Source organism: Pleurodeles waltl, chromosome 4_1, assembly GCF_031143425.1.
Source record: "Pleurodeles waltl isolate 20211129_DDA chromosome 4_1, aPleWal1.hap1.20221129, whole genome shotgun sequence".
Taxonomy (NCBI): Eukaryota; Metazoa; Chordata; class Amphibia; order Caudata; family Salamandridae; genus Pleurodeles; species Pleurodeles waltl.
In genome coordinates, this window is record NC_090442.1 from 857,692,542 (window position 1) to 857,715,559 (window position 23,018).

At 47.0% G+C, this 23,018-nt stretch overlaps 1 protein-coding gene across 2 annotated transcripts in view; it reads left to right on the forward strand.

Moving 5' to 3' along the window:
* The window catches only part of CEP290 (centrosomal protein 290), a 1,276,764-nt gene that overhangs the window by 1,022,010 nt on the left and 231,736 nt on the right, over positions 1 to 23,018 (forward strand). For both annotated transcript variants that reach the window (XM_069229617.1, XM_069229618.1), the window contains one exon: positions 7,761 to 7,847. In XM_069229617.1, the coding sequence (XP_069085718.1) occupies positions 7,761 to 7,847 (87 nt within the window). The remainder of the gene's footprint in view (positions 1 to 7,760; positions 7,848 to 23,018) is intronic.

The window sequence follows — 23,018 nt, forward strand, 5'->3', positions numbered from 1 at the left end:
ATCAAAAGCATCAGCATCCATACTCTTACAAGATTTTCTACTGGTTTTCTAATGTGTGGGGAAGAGAGTTGCAAAAATAGTATATGACGTACATATGTTAAATTGTAGTCCCTAAAAATAACATTCTGTGGCTTGTATCTGGCAATCTTAATTTTAGTTCATAACTCACCCTTTACCCAAATTCTGCAGCTTTACGTTCCATTGTTTTTCCTATCCACTACAACAAACTGGATATTTATCTGATAATAATTTATAGCAAAGATAAACAACTAATCATAACTTTCATCTTATTACAAAAGGAAGTCACTTGAACGTGATTTCCTGTCTATACATGTCACAGTCTTCATAATATTTTCCTGTACTTCATAGTATACCTGCCAAAATCTCAATACCAACAAAAGATATTCTCTCTAAAGGCTCATCAAAACTTGCCTAATCCATAGTGATCCAGTAATTTCCTATTACCCAGAGTTACCCCTGCCTGTCCCAACACATTACCCCACTGGTATAGTGATAGTGTCCGTGCAAAAAACAGAAAATAGCATGGTTAATTGGAGTTGTTCTGAGATTGAGCTCCAGCGCTGAGAACAATGGGTGGCTTGTTATTTTTCATGATTATTGTGCCCTTTCTATTTTTGCTCCAGTGAAGTGTTCACTTTCATTTGTTTTTACTTCTTCTAAAGGTTACTTATTTTTTAATCTGTAATCGGCATTGTTTGTTAACATAGGTATAATCTCTCTTTTAGTGGGTGGTGATTGCAGTGCAACACCGCTATAAGACATTTTTCTTTCCCCAGTTTGCTAAGTACGATCTAACATGTTAGGAATAGTTCTGTACTACTGTGGTTTCTATGCAGGGATATAAATTTATTATCTATAGATGGTCTGTTCAGCCACTGTATGCTACCTCTTTCCTCGATAAGTTGGTGCTCCACAGTCTGTCATCCTTTCTGCTAAAGGGGATGTCCATTTCATGTTTATTAGTCAATCTTGGTCCCCTTATTTTACTGTCTGCCACATCTCTCCAAGGAGGAGAAAATGCTTCATTGGTTGAATCCTCGGTGTGACCTTGGATTCTACATTACCAGGACTAAGGAGCAATGAGTGGGGTGACCTCTTTAAGGGAGCTAGTCATTTACATCTGATCGAGACTTCTAGTTGCAGATTCCCTAACTTAGAATTTCCCCCAGGCATCAGACTGGATCTGAAGATTTTTCTTCGAGCAGCACCCTTGCGCGTCATCAGGTGGCATAGGTCGACTGCGCACAGGTGTCATGATGATGTCATGGTGGTATATAGGTACCACCCCGAGGCACTGACGTTAGTTCTTTTCTTTCCACGCCACGTGCAGATCCGTGGAGAGTTACTCTGGTAACTTTTTGACAAAATTCAACCTTTTTATCATTTTTTTTTGTACTACTTTGTTGTATCGAGGGATGTCTCTGAAGACTGGTTTTAAACCGTGCGATGCCTGTCACCACATGATGTTAGTGACAGACTTGCACCTGGTGTGTTTGTGGTGTCTGGAGCGCAACCATGACCCGAAGTTGCGATCCAAGTGTTGGTCCATGAACCCGATGGCTTTGAGGGAGTGGTCCCTGAACTCATGGTGGCCTGGCTCTCGACTCTGTATCTCTCAGTGTCTTGCTCAAGAGGAACGTCTCGAGACCTCTTATGGGGTCATCACCCCTCCTCGTTCCATTCCAAATCTTCAGGGCATTTGGGTCACAAGAAGAAGTTGAAGAAAGCTAAGCGTTCTTCGACTTCACCCCATCCCTCTGCCGATGCGACTTGGGAAGGGCGTTTAACCTTGAGGTCTCCATCCGCAAAACCTACTTCTGGGTCTGCTCCGCGCCTCCCTGACTTTCCAGGAGCCGGAGCCACCCCTGCCCAGCTAAAATAATTTTATGAGGACATGCACCTGATCTTTGGGCAGACCGAATCCCGTGCAGCGCCTTTGGGCTCGGATAGGGGCCCTTTGGGATCTGTGCTAGTGGCTTTGGCCCCAGCCTTCGAGGGTCCCTCCAGATCTGTTCTCTGGTCTGTGCCGATGCCGGTCGTTCTAACACTACCTTCCCTGACGCCGGATAGGACATCGACACTCCCAAAGTCGGTTGGGCCCACAATCGATGTTGACCCAAGTACCATCTTTCTTGGCTTGTTACCCCAAATTTCTATCTGTTTGTCAGTGTGTTTTGCCTGTCTCACTGGGATCCTGCTAGCTAGGACCCCGTGCTCATAGTTTGTTGCCTATGTGTGTTTTCAGTATGCTTAACTGTGTCACTGAAGTTTTGCTAACCAGAACTCCAGTGCTTATGCTCTCTCTCCTTACCTAATGTGTCACTATAGTTTAGTGACTCCAGATACCAATTCCAGTTGGCACACTGGATCCCCCCTTATAAGTTCCTTGTATATGGTACCCCGTGCATTGGGGTTCCAGGAGATCCTTATAGGCTGCAGCATTTCTTTTACCACCCATAAGGAGCTCATACAAAACTTTCTTCAGGACTGCCACTGCAGCCTGACTGAAATAGTGCCCACACTACTTCACAGCCATTTTTCACAGGACCAGATAACTTATAAGTCACCTATACGTCTAACCTTCATTTACTGAAGGCTAGGATCACAGTTACTGTGTGTGAGGGAACCCTTGCACTAGCAGAGGTGCCCCCACCTTCTCTACGGCCAATTCCCCAGACTTAGAGTGAGGGGACACTATTATAAGCGTGAGCTACATAAATGTCAATACATATATGTAACTTCACAATGGTAACTCTGAACATGTCCATGTAAGCTGTCTAAAATCATGGAATTGGACCCCCAGTCCAAATCTGGTATTGGGGGGGCAATCCCATGCACCATGGGGGCCCCACCATAGACCCCCAGTACTGCCAAGGCAGCTCTCTGAGGATTCAACTGCAGCCCCAGCTGCTGCCACCTCACAGACATGGTTCTGCCCTCCTGGGGATTGAGCACTTCAGTCCCAGGAAGGCAGAACAATGCATTTCCTTTAGGAGAGGGGTGTTACATCCTCTCCCTTTAGAACTAGGTGTTACAGGTATGGGAGGGGTAGCCTCCCAGAGCCTCTGGAAATGCTTTGAAGGGCACAAACTGTGCCCTTCTTGCATGATCCAGTATACACCGTTCAGGGACCCACAGCCCCTGATCTGGCGTGAAACTGGACAAAGGAAAGGGGAGTGACCCCTCTCCTGTCCATCACCACCCCAGGGGTGGTGCCCAGAGCTCCTCCAAAGTGTCCCTGGCATTAGCCATCTAGGATTCCAAGGTGTTGGGACCCTCTGGAGACCTCTGTGTGGCCAGTGCCAGCAGGTGACGTCAGAGACCCCTCCTGATAGGTGCATACCTGGGTAGGTAGTCAATCCCCCTCTCAGGGATATAGGGATATTTAGGGTCTCTCCTGTGGGTGTCTCTTCAGATTTGGCTTGCAAGATTCCTCCAGGACTCCTCTGCTTCAGCTTCTGACCATCGGATCAACTGCAGACTGCTCCAGGAACCGCTGTAACTGCAACAAAGTATCCAGGAAGGCTCCTTTGACCTGCAACTTCAGCTCCAGCCAGCAACTGCAACAGTTTCCAAGGTGTGCATGCTCTGAAGACTGCCTGTCTTCATCCTGCACCAGAAGAACCAAAGGAATCTCCTGTGGAGTGACAGAGTCACTTCCCTTCTTCAACAGGCACCTCTCTGCACGAAGACCGGTACTCTGGGACTCCTGATGACGAGCATGATCCCTGGAACACAGGTGGTGGACCAAAGTGATCCTGACTGTCCGAAGGTCCAGCTGTCTGTTTTTGGTGGAGGTAAGAGCTTGCCTTACCATGCTGCGACAGTACCTCTGTGCACCACGACTTCTGCAGCTCCTTGGGCTTCTGTGCACGTCTTCCAAAAGTTATTTGTGCATAGTGTAGCCCAGGTCCCTAGCACTCCATCCTGTGACACACAACTCGCTGAGTTGTTCTCCGGTGGCATGGGACCCTTCTGCGTAGAGCTGGAATGATCGCATTCTGCACCTTCGATGTCCCCGTATCCTGGGACTCCTGTGGGTACTGCCTGATCTTCTGAGGGCTCTCTAGTGTGCTGGGAGCCCCCTATGTCTCCTCAGTCCAAATTGAGACCCCATGTCCCCCCTGGGCCCGGGCAGCCCCTCTTTGACGCAAACCGGGTTTTGACTCGAACCAAGGCTCATTGGAGGAATCCAGCGACGCATAAAGCCTACATCCAACAACTCGACGTGGGACATCTCTTACACCAAGCAGAAACCCTCAGCTATCTTCTTTGCTGCTCTTCTGTACTTTTCTTCTATCCGGAGAATCCACTTTTGCACCTTCTTCCAGGTTGGCAGGGGCTCCTGTTCTTTCTGGACTCTTCATCGTCTTCTGGACTTGGTCTCCTCTCTTCACAGGACTTCTGGTCCAGGAATCCATCGTTGGTTTCTTGCAGTCTTGCTTGGTTATTGTAAACTCCTTTATTCCGACTTATAGTGTGTCCTGAGGAAACTTGCTGTACTTGACTCCTGTTTTCCTGGGCTCTGAGGTGGGGTACTTTACTTACCTTTGGTGTTTTCTTACACTCCCAGCTCCCCCCCCCCCCCCTCTACACACTACACTTGCTTTGGGGGGAAATCCAACTTTTGCATTCCACTATTTTAGTATATGGTTTATGTTGCCCCTAGGCCCATTGCAATCTATTGTGTTTTTCACTGTTTTGCACTATTTTCTGACTGTGTACTTACCTGATTTTGGTTTCTAGTGTATATACTGTGTATAATACTTACCTCAAGTAGGAGTATTGCCTCTAAGACATTTTTGGCCTTGTGCCACTAAATTAAAGTACCTTTATTTTTGGTAACACTGAGTATTGTCTTTTATTGTGTATAAGTACTGTGTGACTATAGGGATATTGCAAGAGTTTTGCATGTCTCCTAGTTCAGCCTTGGCTGTTCTGCTACAGCTACCTCTAGACAGCTTAAGCTGCTAAAAACACTGTCTACATTTCACTAAGGTTTTCACTGGACCTGGTATAAGGTGTAAGTACCTCTCGTACCCACTACAAACATGGCCAGCCTCTCACAACCCAATCCTCATCCCCGACGACTCGGAGCCAGAGGGGCATCGATGGACGCTGCTTTCGTCTTTGATGGGGCCTACTCACCCCAGGTTGGATTCTAACCCTTATTATGATGGGTATGAATATGAGGAAGGATTGGAGTGGTTGCTGGACCCTTTGGAATACCAGCTCAACAGCCTGACTTGGACTGGGCACCGGAATTGGGCGAGGCTAGTTTTCTGGATACTTCTCCAGACGCTGGCATACTTTCACCTCCTGTGGCTACCGCAGAGGGAGCATCTTACTCCATGGCCCTTGGCCTTGAGCTTCCCTCTGTAGCAGTCAGGACTAACCTCCTGACAGAGGTGCTACAGCCTGTGGCTTCCACTTTGGAGCCTCTTCTTCCATTTAATGAAGCCCTCACCAATGTCTTTGTGAGTATTTGTTCCAGACCCAGCACAGGGGCTACTGTGACTAGGACTATCGCACGCCGGCATCGGCCCACTCCGAACAACCCTAAATTCCTCTCCCAACACCCCACACCTGAGAGTCTTGTCATGCAGGATTCCTCTTCGTCATTTGGCATCTCTCCACCAGGAAGTCGCAGCTTTCTTGGCCAAGGGAGCTATAGAAAAGGTCCCTGTGCCCAAAGTAGGTCATGGTTGTTATTCCCGCTACTTTCTGGTGCCAAAAAAGGACAAGGGGTTACGTCCTATCCTAGACCTTTGGGACCTAAACTACTTCCTCAAGAAGGAGAAATTCAAAACGCTCATCCTGGCTCAGGTGCTATCTGCCTTGGACCCAGGAGACTGGATGGTAGCGTTGGACTTGCAGGACACTTATTTCCACATCCCCATCCTGCCTGCCCACAGACTTTACCTATGATTTGTGGTAGGTCACTAGCACTTTCAGTTTACCGTGCTCCCCTTCAGCCTTACTAGCATCCCTCGGGTGTTCACAAAAGTGATGGCGGTGGTTGCAGCTCATCTGCGCAGGTTAGTGGTGTCAGTCTTTCCCTACCTCGGCGACTGGCTGTTGAAGGATGACTCGCCCCAGAAAGTCGTCTCCCACCTTCAGACTACGACGAACCTCCTGCACACGCTGGGGTTCACTCTTAATGTGCCGAAGTCACACCTGACTCCCTATCAGACGCTCCTCTTTATAGGAGCTGTTCTGGACACAGTGCAGTTTCAAGCTTATCCTCCCGAATAGCGAGTCCAAGACATTCAGGCTATGATTCCGATCTTTTAGTCTCTGTCTTGGGTTTCAGTGAGACTGACTCTCAGGCTGCTAGGCCACTTGGCCTCCTGCATCCTGCTAGTAACACATGCCAGATGGCATATGCAAGCTCTGCAGTGGGACTTGAAGTTCCAGTTTTGCGCAGCATCAGGGGAATCTCTCCGACATGGTCCGGATCTCAGAGGGGACTGTGAAATACCTGCAGTGGTAGCTTTCGAATCCACATTGGGTGCACAACAGATCCCACTCCCTTCTCCAACCAGATTTATCTATAGTGACAGATGTGTCACTTCTGGGTTGGGGCGGCCACATGGGAGAGGCGGAGATCAGAGGGGCCCAAATAACATGGGCGCCTATGGAAACAGGTGGTGCTACGGTTCCATTCTGCTAGCCGGTAAGTACCTGCGTCCTCGGGGAGCAGACCAGGGGGGGTTTGTAGAACACTGGTGGGGTCCCAAATAGGCACACAAAGTACATTCTCAGCTGCACAGGGGCAGCCGGGTGCAGTGGGCAAACAAGGTGTCAGCTTTGTAATAGAAATCAATGGAGGGATCCAGGGGGTCAGTCAGACGTTGCAGGCTAAGGTATGGAATCTGCAACTAGAATATGTCTCTACCAGATAAATTGTTATCAAAGGTTAATAACTTGCCCAGTAATCTGTGCTATAGTGTAGCCAAAAAGATCCCCATGAAGGCTTTCTGATTGCACCAAAAGAAAACTGTTACTGTAGTTTTGACTAGGGAACTTCCAGTGTTGGACTTCTGCCAAGGCGCAACATGGTTGTCAGTCCATTCCTTCACAAGACAGTATTGTATTGATTCTCATGCCACCATTAAGGGGCATTTTGCCTGCTTTGTCCAGCAGGATCTCATAATGAGTCCATTCTGAGAACCACCACCTTGGGAGGGTAAAGCTTTGATATTGATTCAAAAGGTGATGAATCTGCACTTAGATGTATCCATCAGAAGAACAAATACATACAGTAACACTTTTTCTGATGGGTTACATTTTCTAATTGCAGATTTCTTGCTGGCTGCCCTTCTCCCCGTTCTACGGAGTGGACTTTTGGTAGTCCCTAAAGTCCAATTTAGGGATCACACACTATTGAAATTCCAAATTGTTAGTCCCTCCATGTCTGAGGGTGTGGAAGTAATTGGTTAATAAATGGGCGTTAGAGCAATGGGGTGGAGCTCATTTGTGTCTTCGTGCCATCAGTTCTGGAGGTGGAACAGAGTTGCAAGGAGTCCGATGGGGTCACCTTCTGGCGAGGGAGCCTTTGCACGAAACGCTTCCAATCCAGTCTGGCATGTGAAATGATAAAAAAGTAGGAATCTGAGGGTAGATGGAAATCCACCAGAAAGAGTATTATTGAAGGTAAGAGACTAGTTTGCATGATAGCTGTAACGTAAATGAAATGTGATTTATATGAGATTCATACGCATCATTTTTCTCATTAGAACCAGATTGCTGACTTGAAGGATATGTGTGAATTTCTAAAAAAAGATAAACTAGAAGTTGAACGTAAACTTGGAAACGTCCGAGGGGTAAATTTATTCATTTTATTTTTTGCTTGTCTTATGTAAATACTCACGTATAAATTAAAATGTGTTTCTTCTGTTTTCTACTGTGTTGAAAGTATGGGTGTGCATTTCTTTTTAAGAAAGTATATAATCTACATTTTGCAATGTTTACCCATTCAAATACCATAGTGAGAAAGCACAATTAATATATATTTTTTTCTAAAATGACATTGTGTAATTATATTACTTGGTTGAGCATGTTATTAGAGAGTCCCTAAGTAATAAACCAAATGTAATTAATACCCCTGGTATGCTTCTTCCTAATGTATGGTTTCACTAAAGAACAAACACATATACTTGGATTTAGTTAGAAACAAGAGCATCCATTATATTTCCTCTAGGGAAGGTGTAAACAAACAATATTAATTTGTATTTCATAACATGAAAACAAAGGCAACACACACTGACAAAACCAGTGTGTACGGCTTATTGTAAGCACATGTTCTTTGATGTAACATGAGCAAGTTGTTGTATGATGTGTTTGATGCACAAACAGAAAACGGATACACATGGATATGGATGGATGCATTGCTTGCTGTGTGTGTCACTGTATTCATACCTGTGATTCGGTTATGTTGAAACTTTGATGACAGTTACTATTTCTCCTGGCCCCCCCAAGTCCTCTCACTAGTTGTTCTGTTACATGCTTTCTCCCCAGACATGGCTTTCCAGAAGCAACTTAGGACACATGCCTAAAAAATGTAGATGAATTTTACATTTAATCCTGCCGTGCAGATTTAATTCTGCTGAAAACTAAATTGTAAAGTTTCTCAGAAGGAGAACCGCCTGTCAGAATGTCAGACTTTAATATATTATTTACTCTTGTTAATAATGTTTCTGATGGCTCTGCTAGTGCTTAGAACAAAGTGCATAGTTTTGTCCGAAAGTAGTATCATCTTTCCACATGGGCAGTCTGTCAGGCACACTGCATTCTTTGCTACACCACATCTCACCGATTGGATCTGTGTTGTGCCCTATTTTCTACATTGATAAGCCTAATGAGTTCTGTGTTGACGATCATCTGTTATTTGGGTTTAAAGGTTGTAGAATGAGAAAGCAGTAAAGAAATGGGCCTTATCTTCATTGAGTGTCCTTTTATCAAACTGTGTTATGCCTTGGCCAGGCCACCTGCAGTCCATTCCACTGGGATGAAATATGCTACTACAGCCAAGCTCAGCGTGTTCTGGTTTGACCTTTGCCAAGCAGCCATTTGGGCATGTGTCCATACTTTCACTTGGCACTAATTCATTGATTCTCCAGTCCACGGGAAGATCCATTTTGCCACTTCGGTCCTGCATGACTTCTTGGTATAAGTAAAAACCTTAGACTCATCTACTTGGATGGAGCACTCATTGGTACTGATTCACTAGGAGAGGATTCTATGGTTAGAAGTATCTATGAAAACAATAAGTAAGCTATACTGATTGAGGTTTAAACCTATAAGTGACAAAACCCCACTGAAAGGGAAACAGCCCTCATCAGTGTATACACCTTTACAACCACAAATTAAAATGCTGTTCAAAGAAAGGAAAGTGATATAGAAAGAGTCATTTTTATTTCTTCCTGAAGGGGCCAACACAGTGTGACTTTGTTTTACAAGATAGCAGCAAGAAATACTGTTCTAAGATTATTCAGCTTGTATTTTGTTGGTTAGGGGTGCCACTAAAATATTGCTTCTTTGTCCCTTTGTTTCCTCCAAATTTGTGTGCTTGGAGTAAAGATCCCGGCTTTAGAAGCATGTTTTAGGTCTGATCCAATTATTTTATACACTCTGAAGAATCTGTGAATATTAAAATGATAATCAATCTTTTGGCAGTGTTTAATTCTTTCAATTATTGTAGAAATAGCTGGCTCATAAGAATCTTGGCCAGTTTTTACTATCACATTTACCCTAATACACAGAATGGGTGAACCCCTTTGACACATCAGGCCCTTTTCTAACAAGACAGTGTTGATAGCAGGTCAACTGCCTAACACCCCAGGATTAATACAATGAATTCAAGTTGTATGACAGGTACCACCCTGCACACGGGGTAGTAATGAAGACATGACACAGTACTTTTCACGTAGCAACAATATTCATAGCTGCAAGGTGTCCCGTTGTTATATGTAATAGCTACAGCTAATAATGGCTTTTTACCCAACTTCACTTTAACCTTGAGCTTTTTGAGTCCATGGTTACAATGTTAGCAGCAAAATTTCAAATCCCAGAATACAATGTGATGTCTTTAAAGTCAAGATATCCTTAAAGCGAGACATTTGCAATGGGGCACTTGGCAGCTTTGAATTTCCACACAACAGCACTCTTTTTGGCATGGTAACCTCCACTTTTTGCTTGCTGTCAGTATGCTTTGACATTTTTCCCTGGGATCCCGCTATCCAGGACCCCAGTAATTGTGCTCGCTCCCTTAGGACTTTGCACACCCCACAGTTGGCATACTGGTGCCCTCATGTAAGTCCCGGTACCTAGGTACCAAGGGCATTGGGGCACCAGAGGTTCTCCATAGGCTGCAGCATGTATTATGCCGCCCATGGGAGCCCATGCAAAATGTGTCTGCAGGCCTGGAACCAGGGCACCCCCTTCTCCATTGAAGCCTATGCGTTTTTAGGCACCACTTTGACCTCTTCACCTGACCGGCCCTGAGCTGCTAGTGTGGTAATTTTGGGGTTGCCCTGAACACCCAACGGTGGGCTACCTTGGACCCAACTTTGAACCCTGTATGTGGTTTACTTACCTGCAAAACTAACAAACACTTACCTCCCCCAGGAACTGTTGAAAATTGCAGTGTCTAGTTTTAAAATAGCTTATTGCCATTTTTGTGAAAACTGTACATGCTATTTTGCTGATTCAAAGTTCCTAAAGTACCTAAGTGAATTACCTTTCATTTGAAGTATTACTTGTAAATCTTGAACCTGTGGTTCTTAAAATAAACTAAGAAAATATATTTTTCTATACAAAAACCTATTGGCCTGGAATTGTCTTTGAGTGTGTGTTCCTCATTTATTGCCTGTGTGTGTACAACAAATGCTTAACACTACCCTCTGATAAGCCTACTGCTCGACCACACTACCAGAAAATGAGAGCATTAGAATGATCTCTTTTTGCCACTGTCTTACCTCCAAAGGGAACCCGTGGACTCTGTGCATGCTATTTCTTACTTTGAAATAGTACATACAGAGCCAACTTCCTACAGTGTGCATTTATTGTGCTGAGAAGTTTGATACCAAACTTCCCAGATTTCAGTGTAGCCATTATGGAACTGTGGAGTTTGTGTTTGACAAACTCCCAGACCATATACTCTTGTGGCTACCCTGCACTTACAATGTCTAAGGTTTTGCTTAGACACTGTAGGGATATAGTGCTCATGCACATATGTCCTCACCTGTAGTATAGTGCACCCTGCCTTAGGGCTATAAGGTGTGCTAGAGGGGTGACTTACCTGTGCCACAGGCAGTGTAAGGTTGGCATGGCACTCTGAGGGGAATGCCATGTCGACTTGGTCATTTTCTCCCCACCAGCACACACAAGCTGTGAGACAGTGTGCATGTGCTGAGTCAGGGGTCCCCAGGGTGGTATAAGACATGCTGCAGCTCTTAGAGACCTTCCCTGGCATCTGGGCCTTTGGTACCAGGGGTACCATTTACAAGGGACTTATCTGAGTGCCCAGGGCTGTGGCAATTGTGGAAGCAAAGGTACAGTTTAGGGAAAGAACACTGGTGCTGGGGCCTGGTTAGCAAGGTCCCAGCACACTTTCACTTATAACTGGCATCAGCAAAAGGCAAAAAAACAGGGGGTAACCATGCCAAGGAGACATTTCCTTACACTAAGGGCTTTATTTAGAATTTGTCGGACCAGTTATTCCATCACATCGGTGACAGATATCCCGTCCGCCAAAATAATTCCTATAGGATATAATGGAATTTATATTTCGGTGGACCGGGTATCCATCACCGCTGTGACAGAGTAACTTATCGGCCTGAGGCTGTAAGGCCTTCTGTCAATCAGTGAAAGCCCCTTTTTCCTTTAGTGAAGCTCCTGTGGAATCCATATTCATATTCATGTTCCATATTCATACTGTGATGACTATCCCTCCTGCATGCAGAAAATCAGCATGTCTGATGGATACAACTACCTGTGGATTCCTCACCTTATGAATTCTCCCAATGCGCCAGCATTCAATGGAAAATCTTCTTCCCAGCTCTCCACGTCGACGAGGATGTCACAATTGCATGGCTCTGCAAGCGACTCCGTCTGACGTCACTGTAGCAATAAGATGTCCTCGCCGGCGTGCTGATGTCATTTCCCTTTTTTCCATGCCTTTGACGCTAACGGTTTTCTCCTAGCTATAGTTACTGTTTCGAAGGTGTTCTTTTTGTCTCTGGTTACAATGTCTCCTCCTAGGAAGTCGGGGTTTAAACCTTGTCGGGAGTGCAGGGTTGCATGTCGGTTATGGACCCTCCTGATGACTGCCTTTGGTGCCTAAATTCGGAACATGACATGAAGGAGTGTGTGTCCTGCCAAAGCATGAATCTGAAGGCGCTGAAGGAGAGAGAAGCCAAAATCTTTTTGGCTAAGGCGAAGAAAAGGCACAGAAGTCATTGCAAATCGTCTTCACATACTTCTTCGAAAAAGCATAAGAAGCTGTGCCGACACGACTCTCTTCGTCGTTCGGCAAAAGGTCGTTCACGATCCAGGTCTTCATCTAGACGGCGTCATGCGACGTGGGAGGTTAATCCTACGGTGACTCCACAGCCTCAAAGCCCTTAGGATTCTCCGGCACCATCGGTCTTCCAGGTGGTTGCACCCCAAGAGAGTCTTCGCTTTTCGCCTGGGGTGCAGGATTCTGATGCCCAGCCGGCGCAAATGCTGCAGGAAGATCAGCTGTATCCTGCCTTCCCTGCTCTGGGAGCGGATCCGTCTGCATTTTTGAATGCCATGTTCAACATGTTCAGTGATATGGCCCCTGCTAGTGCACCGGCTGGTCCCACAGGTCCTTTGGCATTCTCATTGGGCTCCCCGGCCCCTTATAAGTCGGTGCTGTTCATGCCTTTTTATCTGGCTGAGGGTGCTGGTTCGGCCCTGATAACTTCGCCTCATAGGCCTTCAGCGCCAATGACATCGCCTTATAGGCCTGTGGCGCCGGTGATGTCGACTCATACACAGTCGACGCCAATGACAGTGCCTCGGGTGTCTACGGCGCCAATGGGATCAACTCCGGCACCGGATGGCTCCGGTTTGGATCGTAGTGTGTCTCCTTCTCCTGGTCCGCGTCTGTCAGTCCTGAAGCCGGTGTCTTCGATGTCTGCTAACTCTAGGCCGACGCCGAGATTGGAGGCCAGGTTGAGGTCAACCAGAAGAGCACTGAGGCTCTTAGAAGAACAAGAGTACCAAAGACAGCTGCTAGAAGAAGGAGAGATTGCTGAGTCCTTGGGGGATTATCAGGGCCTAGACTCATCCAATGGGCTGGACACTTTCCCGGAGTGGGATCTTTCATCTCCAGGGGAGTTTACAGAGGAAGCGGCCTCTGTAAACTCAGAGAGTCCAAGAGGATGGAGCAGTCAGCCAAGAAGACTTTTCCATCCTGCAGTATGACCCTGAAAGCGTCAAATGCTACCTGTGTGTTAGGAAGATATGTACACGCCCTGATGGATGCGGCTAAAGCTGTAGTTCCAGACTTACTGCAGGATATGTAGGGGCAGTTTGGTGAGCTGCTGTCAGACGATCAAGCTGCAGCTAAGCAGGTTAATCGCTACCAGGAGGCATGCGTGGTTGAGGTTTTCTGGATTTTCTACTGATGCCAAGACAACTCTATTGGACCTGCTTATCGAATGCGATAAGCTGTTTGGAGCCAAAGCTGACTCAGCCTTAGAGCGCTTCAAGGACAGTAGTGCCACTGCAAATTCTTTGGGTCTGCAGGCTTCCACTACTACCCCTTTCAGGTCCTTTTGGAGGTTCAGGGTGTTTGGGCGTGGAGCCATTTATCGTGGGAGACCCCACTCTACACAACAGCCTGCCAGCCTCCCATATGGATCCTTTAGAGGATGGGGGAGGGTTCGGACAAGAGGGGCTACCCAGCAGCACCCTGCATCATCCTCTTCCTCTGGGGGACAACAACAAGGGAAGCAGCCCTAGTTTTCAACTCATTTTGAGTCCCGCTTCTCCTGTAGGGGGTAGGTTACGTCTTTTTCTCTGCGAGTGGGAGTTAGCCACATCAGACTCCTGGATTCTAAATATTGTGAGGAAAGGATATGCCCTTCCTTTTCAGGAGTTTCCCCCTCCCATGCCTCCCCGACCTTCGTTTTGTTCAGAAGACCATCTCCTGTTGTTGCAGCAGGAGGTTCAAATCCTGTTATCAAAAGGCGCAATGGAGTTGGTTCCAGAGGAGGAAAGAGGTCAGGGTTGTTATTCAAGATATTTCTTGTTCCCCAAGAAGGATGGTCGATTAAGACCTATTCTGGATCTGAGGGTTTTGAATTGTTTCCTCAAGCAGGAGAAATTCAAGATGCTGACTCTGGCTGAGGTGCTTCTGGCGTTGAACAAAGAGGATTGGATGGTGTCTGTCGACTTGCAGGATGCTTACTTTCATATCCCTATTCTCAAGTCACACAGGTAGTATCTCCGGTTTGTGTTGGGGTTGCAACACTACCAGTTTGCGGTCCTTCCGTTTGGTCTTACTTCAGCACCTCGAGTCTTCACAAAGGTGATGGCGTTGGTTGTAGCAAGTCTCAGGAGGAAGGGAATATCGGTATTCCCTTACCTGGACGATTGGTTGATCAAAGCCAAGTCTCCAGAGCTCGTGCTGCATCACTTGCAAATGACAACTCAGTTGTTGTTCATTCTGGGCTTTTCGATAAATGTGCCCAAGTCTCACCTGGAGCCCTCTCAGTGTCTCCTGTTCATAGGGGCAGTACTGGATATGACATTGAATCAGGCCTATCCTCTGTCTCAGCGGATTCAGGACATTCAGGCGTTGATTCCAATGTTTCGAAATGGACCGGTTGTTCCAGTCCTCAAGGTCCTGCACCTGCTCGGTCTGTTAGCTTCTTGCACTCTGTTGGTCACTCATGCACGCTGGCACATGAGGGCTCTTCAGTGGTGCCTCCGCAGGCAGTGGTTTCAACACAAAGGGGATCTCGAAGAGTCCATATCGATATCCAGAAACGCTGCAGCGGATCTACGGTGGTGGGCTGTGGATGGCAACCTTTCCCAAGGAAGGCCGTTTTCACTAACGCCTCCGGTGGCTACGTTCATAACGGATGCTTCCACTCTAGGGTGGGGAGCTCATCTGGGGTACCTGGAGATCAAAGTTCTTTGGTCTCCAGTGGAACAGACTTTTCATATCAATCTGCTAGAATTGCAGGCAATACGTCTGGCTCTCAAGGCCTGCCTCCCTTCCCTTCGCGGTCAGTCAGTACAAGTCTTGACGGACAATACTACCGCAATGTGGTACATCAACAAGCAGGGAGGAGTGGGGTCGTACCTGCTCTGCCAAAGTCTCAGTTGGCATTTCTCGGCCGATCACGAGTGGCGTCTCCATCCGGAACTGATCCTTCACATCTCTCGGATGTGGAGTTTTCTGCAGATAGACCTTTTTGCCACTCAGGAGAACGCACACTGCCCGTCGTTCTGCAGCCTCCAGAATCCAGTGCAAGAAGCTTTGGGGGACGCGTTTCAGATGTCTTTGTGCGACCAGTTGCTTTATGCGTTTCCCCCCCCATACCCTTGATTCCTCGGGTTCTGAGGAAGTTTCGCCAAGATCGGGCTCAAGTCATTGTAATAGCTCTGGACTGGTTGAGAAGGGTGTGGTACACGGACCTTCTCCAACTCTCACTGTGCCCTTCGCTCCGTCTCCCTCTTAGAGCAGATCTCCTCTCGCAGTCGCAGGGGCAGGTTCCACACCCCCACCTCCAGAGCCTGCACCTGCATGCCTGGAGATTGAACGGGGCAATCTGAGTGGTTTTTCTCTCCCACCAGAGGTAGTGGATGTTATTTTATCAGCCATACGACTCACCACTAAGACTGTTTATGCCAGCAGGTGGGCAAAATGTGTGGCTTGGTGTGGAGAGAAACAAATTATCCCTTGAGAGCCCATCTGTCTGATGTTCTGTTGTTTGCTTTAACGTTAGCACAGAAGGGTTTTGCAGTTGTGACTCTCAAAGGCAATTTGTCAGCACTGTCAGCCTTTCTTTGCCTTCCGGATCAACCTTCCATGTTCAAATCACCTATTGTTGTTAGGTTCTTGAAAGATTTAACAAATACATTTCCTCCCACTCCATTTCTTATGCCTCAGTGGGATTTTAAATTTGGTTTTAACTTTTTTAATGGGTTCACCGTTTGAACCCATGCATTTTTGTCCTTTAAGATTATTGGTCTTTAAGACAGTTTTCCTTATAGCTATTACGTCTGCTAGGCGTGTGAGTGAGCTTCAGGCCCTTAGTGTCAAACCTCCCTTTACATCATTCTTTGCTGACAAAGTGGTGCTGAAAACCAGGGCACCTTTCCTTCCTAAAGTTGTCACTCCTTTCCATATGGGGCAGTCTATCACCCTTTCATCTTTCTACCTTCCTCCTCATCCTTCAAAAGAGAAAGAAAGACTCCATCGCTTGGACCCCAGAAGGGCTCTCAGTTTCTATATTGAGAAAACAAAGGACTTTTGGTTGGATGACCAACTCTTCGTTGGATATGTAGGAAGGATTAAAGGCAGAGCTGTCCCTAGAGGAACCATATCCAGGTGGGTCATTCTTTGCATTAAGATCTGTTATTCGTTAGCAAAGAAGATTCCTCCTCAGGGTATTAGAGCTCATTCTACCAGGGCTTAGGCTGCCACTTCAGCTTTGACTAGGGGTGTACCAGTGATAGATATTTTTAAAGCGGCAACTTGGGCTTCCCTTCAAACTTTTGCGAAGCACTACTACTTGGATTCGGAGGTCAGAAGGGATGGCCATTTTGCTCGTTCTGTGTTGCAGGATTTCTTGGTGTGACTAGTCGGGCACCCACCTCCGAGTGCAGTACTGCTTTGGGACTCTATTCATAAGGTGAGGTAGTTCCATCAGAAGAACAAGTTACTTACCTTCGGTAATGCTTTTTCTGGTGGATACATTAGCTACCACGCATGCCTTTGCAACGATTTTTCATTGTAAAAGCGTTGCTAGTAAAGGCATGTGTGGGAACGGCATGCGTGGTTCTATCATGCCACCCCGCCCTCCCGCCCTAAGGATAAAAAATATGCTAATATCCCACCCCTAATACTTAAACTACCCCAACCTCCCACCTGCCCTAAAAACAAAACTACCCCGACCCCCCCACCCTGCTCTTAAAAACAAAACTATCCCAACCCCCCCACTCACCCTAAAAACAAAACTAGCCTGACCTCCCACCCGCCCTAAAAACAAAACTACCCTGACCCCCCACCCCATCACTAAAAACAAAACTACCCGACCCCTAACACTAAAACCTGAACTACCCCAACCCACCCTTAGCCCTAAAGTCTTCCCCGACTCCTCCACCCTGAGCACTAAAACCTTCCCTGACCCTCTCACCCGCCCTAAAAATAAAACTACACTGGGCGGGGCTGTTTTCACCTTAGCCAAACAGGATGGGCGTTCCAGGGCAGTAAGCTTCAAAGGTCTAGCTGCCTTTGTCATTTGACCCAGGTCTCTCCAGATGGTGATGACCGCGCCCCCTGTCCTGACCCCACTTTTGGCAGGAGCACAGGTGGGAAAATTAGACAAAATAGGAGATGTACCCACTTCATGCCAGTGCCACTCCTAAGGTGGACGAGCCGAAGTGGACACTAATTATTAAATTCCTCCATCTTGTTTTGGAAGGAAATAGGCCACTAGGATTAGGGTTATGTCCCCTTCCCAGTGGAAGTGGTCATAGAAAGGGTGTAGTCACCATAAAGGTGGGCAGCCCATTGGCTACTGCCTGGCACTCCCTGTGATGACCCTAAATTGAGTATTTAGATGGCACCCCTGAACCCCAGAATGCAGTCCCTGATAAGCAAAGGACAAAAAAGAGTCACACCTGCAGAAGAGGAAAAGAAGAAGCAGCTAACTTGGAACCAGCCCCTCTGGTCAGCCTGCTGACCTCGATGGACTTTGCCCACAAAGATGACTTGTCCTGCAGCTGAACCTCCAAGGAACCTAGGAGGACTGCCTGCCTTCCATAAAGACTCAAGACCCCTGTGAGTAGCTGCTCTGCTTTGCAGCAAAGTCTCAAGAAAGAACTCTAAGCTCCGGAGCAGCAAAGACCCGACACCCGAAGTGACCCCCACACCCGATGTCCATGACCCAAGGTGAAGCCAACCAACGGTGCTAGCAAAGTTCCCCAGCTGTCCAGAGTTAGTCCAGTGGGGCTTCACCCATCTTGGACTCTCCCAAGTTGCCTGCAGTACCTGCACGCAGGGCACCTCTCCCGCAGCCCTGTAATGAGAGAAATCCTGGCACCTCCAGCAACCACTGCACTCGTTGACCTTAACCCCATCTGAGGTGGTTCACTGATGCCAATAACATCTCCTGTCTCCCCTGAGCTACAGTCCACCCTGGGCACTCTCCTGCTGGACTCCCCAACACTGCCTGCAGCCTCAACACATAGGACCCCCTGACCATGAGTGCTCCCAGACTAAGAAACCCTACGCCTTTGGACACCCCTGCATCCGTCGCCCCTGGGCCCTGGAGAAAAGGACCAAAGGCGCAACTATGTCCCCGAGTACCCCAGTTCTATAACCTTCCTGTTTGTTGTCACCACTTGGTCAATACGTGACAACACAAGTAAATCCAAAGATGTCCTTTATTTAAATTACATTTTTTGAATTGGGTATTTTTCCAAGTTCGTAAATGTAACTGTTAGGGGCCCTGGTTATGTCCTGGTAGCTTAACAGTTAAACATTTTTTTTAAAGTTACTTTAGTTAAGACTTTATAAACTGTTAGGATTTTTTCTTTAGCTCACAAAGGTCCTTACTTTAGAACATAAATGAGTACCACAGAAGGTGTGGATAAGGAGCTCAACCTTACCCCTTATCTCCAGCTTTCTCATAAACAGCTAAGAGCCCTCTCTAAGGGGTACAAAATTAAAACAGGCTCAAACCCTACTTCTCTAAAGCTCCAAAAGCTGTTGGTAGAATGTGAGCAGGCTCATCCTACTGATGGAGCCACTGATCCAGTAGATCAAGGCAGCTCAAGTGAAGAGGAGGAACTGGCCCCTCCTTCACGTGAAAGAGTGGAACCTGTACCCCACAAACCACTTCAGGTATCTAGGACACCCCCCTCTAGTGAGGATGGCTTAAGTTCCTCAAGGTCCAGAGAAAGACTTTCTGAAGAGGAGATTCTTTTAGAGAGAGTAGCTTGAAGAATTGCTTTGTAGGACAGGATCCTGGCAATAGAAAAGGAATGAGCAGAGATGGGCTTAGCACCCATGAATGGTGGCAGCAGTTTTATAACTAGGGGCAGAGTAGAGCACTTTGACCCTAAAATCCCAAAAGGGATTGTCCTTAAATATTAGGAGAGTGATGATATCACCAAATGGTTCACAGCCTATGAGAGGGCCTGTGTGGCCAGGAAACTTGACAAATAACAATGGGGCTCTCTCCTTTGAGAACTGTTCTCAGGAAAGTGCCGGGATAGACTCCTGACACTGAATGAGGTGGATGTTAAGTCCTATGACCTCATAAAGGGCACCCTTATTAAGGGCTTTGGATTTTCCATTGACTAACATAGAATTAGGTTCAGGGAGACTCACAAAACCCAAGGTCAGTCCTAGATTGATTTTGTGGATTTCTCAGTAAAAACACTAGTTGGCTGGTTAAAAGTGAACAGTGCAACATCACAAAATAAAATGATGGATGGAGCTTTAAAACTTTTCAAGCACTCACCCCCAGTCACAGATCTGGGTTTAATCTAACGTTATTTTGCTTGTCACGTCACCCCATTTTGAATTTAACCATGTGAAAATCAGTCTTGACCCTGCTCCCTATGGGAACAGTCCAGCCCAAACTGCCATGCTAGCACCTCCCTGGACAGGATTCAAGCATCCTGGGACCCGTTTCAGGCTAGCTTGAATCCAGTGGCACAGCAAGCAAGGGACTACGTCTGGGTGTCTGGTGCAAGCTGAAGACAGGCAGTCCTCGGAGGATGCAGGACCTGGAAACAGTTCCATTAGCTGGCAGGTGCTAAAGATACAATGTTGCAGAAGTTGTCTTTGCTTCTTTGTTGCAGTTTGTAGAGTTCCTGGAGGGTCCAGATGCAGTTTCTTCAATAAGAAGGTGAAGTAAAGGATGCAAAGGATTCCTGCTGGAGTCTTGCAATCCAAATCTGAAGAATCACCCAAGAGAGAGACACTAAATAGCCCTGAAAGAGGGATTGGTCAGCTACACAGGTAAGCACCTATCAGGGGAGGGATCCTACATCACCTGCTGGCACTCAGATGCTCCTAGAGTGCACTGCTAACTTGGAAACTAAGATGGCAAAACCCAGGGACACTCTGGAGCAGCTCTGAGCACCACCCCTGGGGTGGTGATGGACAGGGGAGTGGTCACTCCCCTTTCTTTTGTCTAGGTTCGCACCAGAGAAGGTACTGGGGGTCCCTGAACCGGTGTAGACTGGATTATGCAAGGATGGTACCATCTGTGCCCTTCAAAGCATTTCCAGAGGCTCTGGGATGCTACCCCTCCCAAGCCTGTAACACCCTTTTCCTAAGGCAGAGAGTGTAACACCCCTCTCCCAAAGGAAATTCTTTGTTCTGCCTTCCTGGGCTCAAGGTGCTTGAGCAACAGGAGGGCAGAAACCTGTCTGTGAGATGGCAGCAGCTGGGGCGCCCTGGAAAACCTCAGAAGGCTGTAATGGCAGTACTGGGGGTCCTGTAAGGAGCCCCCAGAGTGCATGGAATCATACAGCCAATGCTTGCAAAAGCCTTGGGGTATGATTGCAAAATGTTTGATACCAAACATGGCCATATTCAGAGTTATCATTGTGATGCTGTACATAGATAGTGACCTATGTCCAGTGCACGCATAAAATGGCATCCCTGCACTCATGAAGTCTGGGAAAATGGTCCTGGATTACGTGGGGGCACCTCTGCTTGTGCAAGGGTGCCCTCACACACAGGTACTCTGCACCCACCCTTCAGGTTTGAAAGGCCTGACATGGCCTGGTGCAGTGTAAATGGCAGTGAAAGGGTGCATGCACCATTTGCACAGGCAGCAATGGCAGTACTGTATAAGCCTTTGCATGGGCTACCTATGGGCGGGAAAAGAAATGCTGCAGCCCAAAGGGATCCCCTGGAACCCCACTGCCCTGGGTACATAGATACCATATACTAGAGTCTTATAAGGGGGACCAGTATGCCAATTTTTGGTGAAATACTGGGTTACCAGTACGCAGTGACAACATTTGGAAGAGAGAGAACATACTCACTGGGGTCCTGGTTAGCAGGATCCCAGTGAACACAGTCACACACACTGACATCAGGCAGAAAATAGGGGTAACATGCCAAAAAGAGGGTACTTTCCTACAGTGTGAAAGATTACATACAACCACATTTAGAAGAGTGGGTACTGACACTGTGGACCTGATTAACAGGATCACAGTTTACTACAGTCTAAACACACTGACGTCAGACAAAAATGTTGGGGTAACTATGCTAGAAAAGATGCTACTTCACTACAACAGCCTCATATCAATGGGATTAAGGTTGAAGCGCAGAGTGGCACTGGTGCCAGTGTCACCATGGTGACTGAGCAACTGGTGTCCTCAGAACAGTATCTGAATGGTGAGACATATGTAGTCCACAATGCTGATAATCAGGCTAAAGTACATCCCATGGCCATTGTATTCTTAGAATGGGGCAGTTACTGGCCAGAAAAAGGTGGTGGTATCTCCTGCAATACCTGTACAGTGTCTGCTAGGTAATCATCTGCAGTCCTCAGCATTGACTGAGGTTGAAATAAAGACCCATGTAGCTATGCTTGGTATCTCTAAATGGATTTGTGTAAAAACAAGAGCACAGAGTAAGGCCTAGGGTGAAAAAGTAGAGTTAGAGTTTGGAATAATGGCTCAACCTACCAAGAGGAAAGGCAAAATGTTGGGGAAGACAGCTTCCAATCAGACACCAGACCAGATCCCTTTCCTTAGGGAGAAGACCTTTCAGCCTCAGAGTTAACTGAGCCTCTGGAGCTTGGGCCTTATACAATAGAGCTCTTAGTACCAGGGGGACCCTCTAGAAAGGATCTGTGCCAGGGACAACAGACCTGTTCCACTATTGAGGGCCTGAGACTGCTGATCAGGAAAAGGGAAATATCAATGGTTTCCACAGGACCTATTGGTAGGAGGGGCTCCTATTCACTGAGGCCACAGACCCCAAATTTGGTGCTACTAGGAGAGTGGTAGTGCCTCAGCAGTTTAAAGAGTTTCTCCTCACTTTGGCCTATGCTGTCCACTTAGCTGGGCATCTTGGCCAGGCAAAAGCATTGAGTAGGTTGGTGAACCACTTCTACTGTCCAGATATGTCCCAGGAGATGACGGAGTTTTGTAACTCCTGTGCCATCTGTCAAGCCAGTGGAAAGACAGGTGGCCACCCAAAGGCCCCCTTAATTCCATTTCCAGTGGTTGGGGTGCTCTTTGAAAGGGTAGGGATTGACATTGCCCATCCCCTTGACTCTCCAACAGCCTCAGGGAATGGATTTATACTGGTTCTAGTGGATAACATAACAAGGTACCCAGAAGCAGTTCCTCTAAGGACTACTACTGCCCCTGCAGTAGCTAGGGTCCTCATTGGTGTATACACCAGAGTGGGATTTACAAAGGAGATGGTGTCAGACAGACGTACAAACATCATGTCTGGCTACCTAAAACATTAGGGTGAATGTGATGTGACCTATAAGTTCACTACCCCATATCACCCCCCAACCATTGGTCTTGTTGAGAGATTCAAGAAGACATTGAGCGATACGATTAGCGGAGTCCCTGGAAAACTGAGAAGAAGATGAGATGTCCAACTTCCATGCCTGCTTTTTACTTACAGGGTAGTGCCGAAGAAGGAAGTAGGTTTTCCCCCTTTAAGCCTCTGTTTAGGCATCCTGTATGTTGACCACTTTGTCTTGTGAAGAAGGGAAGGGGGGACCTCTCAGAGAGCCTAA